General features: G+C 41.4%; 1 protein-coding gene across 2 annotated transcripts in view; it reads left to right on the top strand.

Annotated features, from left to right (window-relative positions):
• The window catches only part of LOC118376134 (gamma-aminobutyric acid receptor subunit alpha-5-like), a 98,715-nt gene extending 92,624 nt beyond the window's left edge, over positions 1 to 6,091 (top strand). Inside the window, exon 10 of one of the 2 annotated variants that reach the window (XM_052468188.1) lies at positions 5,656 to 6,091. In XM_052468188.1, the coding sequence (XP_052324148.1) occupies positions 5,656 to 5,955 (300 nt within the window). In that variant the 3' untranslated portion in view covers positions 5,956 to 6,091. The remainder of the gene's footprint in view (positions 1 to 5,655) is intronic. The other variant, XM_052468199.1, reaches the window with a different exon arrangement.
• Positions 6,092 to 6,337: the final 246 nt, after the last annotated feature.

Raw genomic sequence — 6,337 nt, 5'->3', positions numbered from 1 at the left:
TGGGCATGCATCGAGTGCTGGGCTGCCAGTGTGAGGGTTGTTCAGGCACTGGGCATGCATCGATTGTCTGTGGGTTGGGCATGCATCGATTTACCCTGGGCATGCATCGATTGTGTGAGGGTTGTTCATGCATCGATTGTGTGTGGACTGGGCATGCATCGATAGTCTGTGGGTTGGGCATGCATCGATTGTGTGTGGACTGGGCATGCATCGATAGTCTGTGGGTTGGGCATGCATCGATTGTGTGTGGACTGGGCATGCATCGATTGTCTGTGGGTTGGGCATGCATCGATTGTGTGTGGACTGGGCATGCATCGATTCTGTGGGTTGGGCATGCATCGATTGTGTGTGGACTGGGCATGCATCGATTGTGTGTGGGCTGGGCATGCATCGATTGTGTGTGGACTGGGCATGCATCGATTGTGTGTGGACTGGGCATGCATCGATTGTGTGTGGACTGGGCATGCATCGATTGTGTGTGGACTGGGCATGCATCGATTGTGTGTGGGCTGGGCATGCATCGATTGTGTGTGGACTGGGCATGCATCGATTGTGTGTGGACTGGGCATGCATCGATTGTGTGTGGACTGGGCATGCATCGATTGTGTGTGGGTTGTTCATGCATCGATTGTGTGTGGGTTGTTCATGCATCGATTGTGTGTTGGTTGATTTCTTCCGTGAAATAAAACATTGTAGATCTTTGGATAGCTGGATTGTTTATTCATGTATGATCAGAAGACTATTGATACCTTAACTAGTTACACTGTTATATTGATACCTTAACTAGTTACACTGTTATATTGATACCTTAACTAGTTACACTGTTATATTGATACCTTAACTAGTTACACTGTTATATTGATACCTTAACTAGTTACACTGTTATATTGATACCTTAACTAGTTACACTGTTATATTGATACCTTAACTAGTTACACTGTTATATTGATACCTTAACTAGTTACACTGTTATATTGATACCTTAACTAGTTACACTGTTATATTGATACCTTAACTAGTTACACTGTTATATTGATACCTTTACTAGTTACATTGTTAAATTGATACCTTTACTAGTTACACTGTTATATTGATACCTTTACTAGTTACACTGTTATATTGATAACTTTACTAGTTACACTGTTATATTGATACCTTTACTAGTTACACTGTTATATTGATACCTTTACTAGTTAAACTGTACTATTGATACATTTACTAGTTACACTGTTATATTGATACCTTAACTAGTTACACTGTTATATTGATACCTTTATTAGTTACACTGTTATATTGATACCTTAACTAGTTACACTGTTATATTGATACCTTTACTAGTTAAACTGTACTATTAATACCTTTACTAGTTACACTGTTATATTGATACCTTTACTAGTTACACTGTTATATTGATACCTTTACTAGTTAAACTGTACTATTGATACATTTACTAGTGACATTGTTAAATTGATACCTTTACTAGTTACACTGTTATATTGATACCTTTACTAGTTACACTGTTATATTGAAACCTTTACTAGTTACACTGTACTATTGATACCTTTACTAGTTACACTGCTATATTGATACCTTTATTAGTTACACTGTTATAATAAAAGACAGTACTGTGCGGCCGTCTTCATCGACCTTGCCAAGGCTTTCGACTCAATCACCATATTCTGTCAATCACCATATTCTTATCGGCAGACTCAGTAGCCTCGGTTTTTCAGATGACTGCCTTGCCTGGTTCACCAACTACTTTGCAGACAGAGTTCAGTGTGTCAAATCGGAGGGCATGCTGTCCAGTCCTCTGGCAGTCTCTATGGGGGTGCCACAGGGTTCAATTCTCGGGCCGACTCTTTTCTCTGTATATATCAATGATGTTGCTCTTGCTGCGGGCGATTCCCTGATCCACCTCTACGCAGACGACACCATTCTGTATACTTCCGGCCCGTCCTTGGACACTGTGCTATCTAACCTCCAAACGAGCTTCAATGCCATACAACACTCCTTCCGTGGCCTCCAACTGCTCTTAAACGCTAGTAAAACCAAATGCATGCTTTTCAACCGTTCGCTGCCTGCACCCGCACGCCCGACTAGCATAACCACCCTGGATGGTTCCGACCTTGAATATGTGGGCATCTATAAGTACCTAGGTGTCTGGCTAGACTGTAAACTCTCCTTCAAGACTCATATCAAACATCTCCAATCGAAAATCAAATCTAGAGTCGGCTTTCTATTCCGCAACAAAGCCTCCTTCACTCACGCCGCCAAACTTACCCTAGTAAAACTGACTATCCTACCGATCCTCGACTTCGGCGATGTCATCTACAAAATAGCTTCCAACACTCTACTCAGCAAACTGGATGCAGTTTATCACAGTGCCATCCATTTCGTCACTAAAGCACCTTATACTACCCACCACTGCGACCTGTATGCTCTAGTCGGCTGGCCCTTGCTACATATTCGTTGCCAGACCCACTGGCTCCAGGTCATCTACAAGTCCATGCTAGGTAAAGCTCCGCCTTATCTCAGTTCACTGGTCACGATGGCAACACCCACCTGTAGCACGCGCTCCAGCAGATGTATCTCACTGATCATCCCTAAAGCCAACACCTAATTTGGCCGCCTTTCCTTCCAGTTCTCTGCTGCCTGTGACTGGAACGAATTGCAAAAATAGCTGAATTTTGATTATTTTATCTCCCTCACCAACTTCAAACATCTGCTATCTGAGCAGCTAATCGATCGCTGCAGCTGTACATAGTCTATCGGTAAATAGCCCACCCATTTTTACCTACCTCATCCCCATACTGTTTTTATTTATTTACTTTTCTGCTCTTTTGCACACCAATATCTCTACCTGTACATGACCATCTGATCATTTATCACTCCAGTGTTAATCTGCAAAATTGTAATTATTCGCCTACCTCCTCATGCCTTTTGCACACATTGTATATAGACTCCCCTTTTTTTCCTACTGTGTTATTGACTTGTTAATTGTTTACTCCATGTGTAACTCTGTGTTGTCTGTTCACACTGCTTTGCTTTATCTTGGCCAGGTCGCAGTTGCAAATGAGAACTTGTTCTCAACTAGCCTACCTGGTTAAATAAAGGTGAAATAAAAAAATAGAATAAAAATATTGATACCTTAATTAACTAGTTACACTGCTATATTGATACCTTTACTAGTTAAACTGTTATATTGAAACCTTTACTAGTTACACTGTTATATTGATACCTTTACTAGTTACATTGTACTATTGATACCTTTACTAGTTACACTGTTATATTGATACACTCTACTATTGATACATTAACTAGTTAAACTGTACTATTGATACCTTAACTAGTTAAACTGTACTATTGATACCTCAACTGGTTAAACTGCACTATTGATACCATAACTAGTTAAACTGTGCCTTTGATACCTTAACTAGTTCAATTGTACCATTGATACACTGTACTATTGATACCTTAAATCAAGAATGTCTGAAAATATCGATGTCATAGCAGTCACTAATTAATTAATTCCCTTGTCAGTCTCATTCTGAACATTGTATAATTCGTAAATCTGCACAAACCCTGGTCTCAGTAATCATTCCATACCACACAAGTTGAGTTGATTATTTATTTACTGACAAGCTAAATGATAACATAAGATACGCATACACGCATAGTCTAGGACTAGGTTATTGGTTAGAACTTAATACAATGACAACAGGTCCATAGCGGACCGACACAATATGAAACGTGTTACACAAGATGGAGATTTAAAGAGAGAGAGAAAAGCAACACTTGAATATATTTGTAAACTACGCTTGGTTTAGCCCTAACACCTTGCCCCGAACTGCCGCTCTTATGGATAAGAAGTATTATAATGCATGTTGAAAGTCTCTTTTGGGTATCTCTGTTGGGTATCTCTGTTGGGTATCTCTGTTGGGTATCTCTGTTGGGAATCTCTGTTGGGTATCTCTGTTGGGTATCTCTGTTGGGTATCTCTGTTGGGTATCTCTGTTGAAAGTCTCTGTTGGGTATCTCTGTTGGGTATCTCTGTTGGGAATCTCTGTTGGGAATCTCTGTTGGGAATCTCTGTTGGGAATCTCTGTTGAGTATCTCTGTTGGGAATCTCTGTTGGGAATCTCTGTTGGGAATCTCTGTTGGGAATCTCTGTTGGGAATCTCTGTTGGGAATCTCTGTTGGGTATCTCTGTTGGGTATCTCTGTTGAGTATCTCTGTTGGGAATCTCTGTTGAGTATCTCTGTTGGGAATCTCTGTTGGGAATCTCTGTTGGGAATCTCTGTTGGGTATCTCTGTTGGGAATCTCTGTTGGGAATCTCTGTTGGGAATCTCTGTTGGGAATCTCTGTTGGGTATCTCTGTTGGGTATCTCTGTTGGGTATCTCTGTTGGGAATCTCTGTTGGGAATCTCTGTTGGGAATCTCTGTTGGGAATCTCTGTTGGGAATCTCTGTTGGGTATCTCTGTTGGTATCTCTGTTGGGTATCTCTGTTGGGTATCTCTGTTGGGAATCTCTGTTGGAATCTATGTTGGGATTCTCTGCTGGGTATCTCTGTTGGGTATCTCTGTTGGGAATCTCTGTTGGGTATCTCTGTAGGGTATCTCTGTTGGGTATCTCTGTTGGGAATCTCTGTTGGGTATCTCTGTTGGGTATCTCTGTTGGGTATCTCTGTTGGGTATCTCTGTTGGTTATCTTCGCATGATCTGGTCTTTCGTCTTCAGGTGTAAGTCTCTGATTGTCCGCAAGATGTCACAATGTCGTTTCTCTTAGTTGTCTATTTCCTTGCACTCGTTCCCCAGCTTGGGAATGGAAGCTGTGTAGATAACAGATGATTCATCTTGTTAGATACTCCAACATAGCCTTAATTGTTCAGAGGTTTCATTTGTTTTCAACCTCGTGATGCATTTGAGGGTCGTGACAACTCGTGGACCTCGGCTGCAGCACTGTGTCCTCTAGTCTGATATGTAAATTCTTAACTCACATGTTTTATACCCCCGGGTAGAAAGGGGACATTTCTGTCTTCATGACACTCTCTCTGGGTTACCTGGGTTACCTGATCTGGATGTTTTCTACACAGCGTGTAGAATTATAACATCCTCATTTAACCTTTAGTAACATCATAAAATAGACATACATTTTCATTTTCCATCCATCATTATGCCCAACATTTGGCTGATCAAATCTATTGTCCGATCAAATCTATTGTCCCAAAGTCCATTTAATGCATGTTACAGTTCTAAGGTAGCCTCTCCATACACTACACACAGACCTTCCAGTCCCACTCTGCGGGAGGTAGAGATATCTCTGTAGAGCTGATCCTCACAGGCCCGTCATGACAATATTGATACCTTTACTAGTAATGCTGTACTACTATTGATACTATTGATGCCCTGATTTTGTTTACAGCCAATCATCCTTTAATAAATTGCTTCCATCGTTTTCACTGAAGCCCCAACGTCAGTCTAGAATGCCTATTCTTTTCTTTCTTTACAACTGTTGCTATAGTACTTAGCTTACTAAGGGAATGTTGTGTTCAGAGCCAAGATGGTTCCTCATTTAAATAGGATTCAATATTATCAACGTGAATTTAGAATGAAATACTGAAAGAACGTTTTCCTTTCGTCCTTCTCCTGACCAGAAAAACCCTACGGCTCTGTCCAAGAAACCTAACAACACCTGTTCAGCTGGGGTCAGCTACACTCCCAACCTGACTAAGGGCAATGCCATCTCCACCATCTCCAACAGCGCAGACATCCAGCTGAAACTGGCTGAGGTCAAGACCCCCGACCCCAAAAAGACTTACAACAGCGTCAGCAAGATCGACAAGATGTCCCGTATAGTGTTTCCTGTTCTGTTTGGGACATTCAACCTGGTTTACTGGGCTACGTACCTCAACAGGGAACCAGTGATCAAAGGAGCTGTGAACCCCTATACATAGAAGGAAAAGGCCAGGGAAGTGGCCCTGTTATCGATGGAGTGCATTACTTTTGATCAGGGCACATTAGGGTTAGGTTTAGAGTTAAGGTTAGGGTTAGGGTTAGGGTTAGGTAGAGTTAAGGTTAGGGTTAGGGTTAGGGTTAGGGTTAGAGTTAAGGTTAGGGTTAGGTTTAGAGTTAAGGTTAGGGTTAGGGTTAGAGTTAAGGTTAGGGTTAGGTTTAGAGTTAAGGTTAGGGTTAGGGTTAGGGTTAGGTAGAGTTAAGGTTAGGGTTAGGGTTAGGTTTAGAGTTAAGGTTAGGGTTAGGTAGAGTTAAGGTTAGGGTTAGGTTTAGAGTTAAGGTTAGGGTTAGGGTTAGGTTTAGAGTTAAGGTTAGGGTTAGGTA

Source organism: Oncorhynchus keta, chromosome 1 (assembly GCF_023373465.1).
Source record: "Oncorhynchus keta strain PuntledgeMale-10-30-2019 chromosome 1, Oket_V2, whole genome shotgun sequence".
NCBI lineage: Eukaryota > Metazoa > Chordata > Actinopteri > Salmoniformes > Salmonidae > Oncorhynchus > Oncorhynchus keta.
Note: the sequence above shows the minus strand (reverse complement) of the source record. Positions and strands in the feature narration are given on the sequence as shown.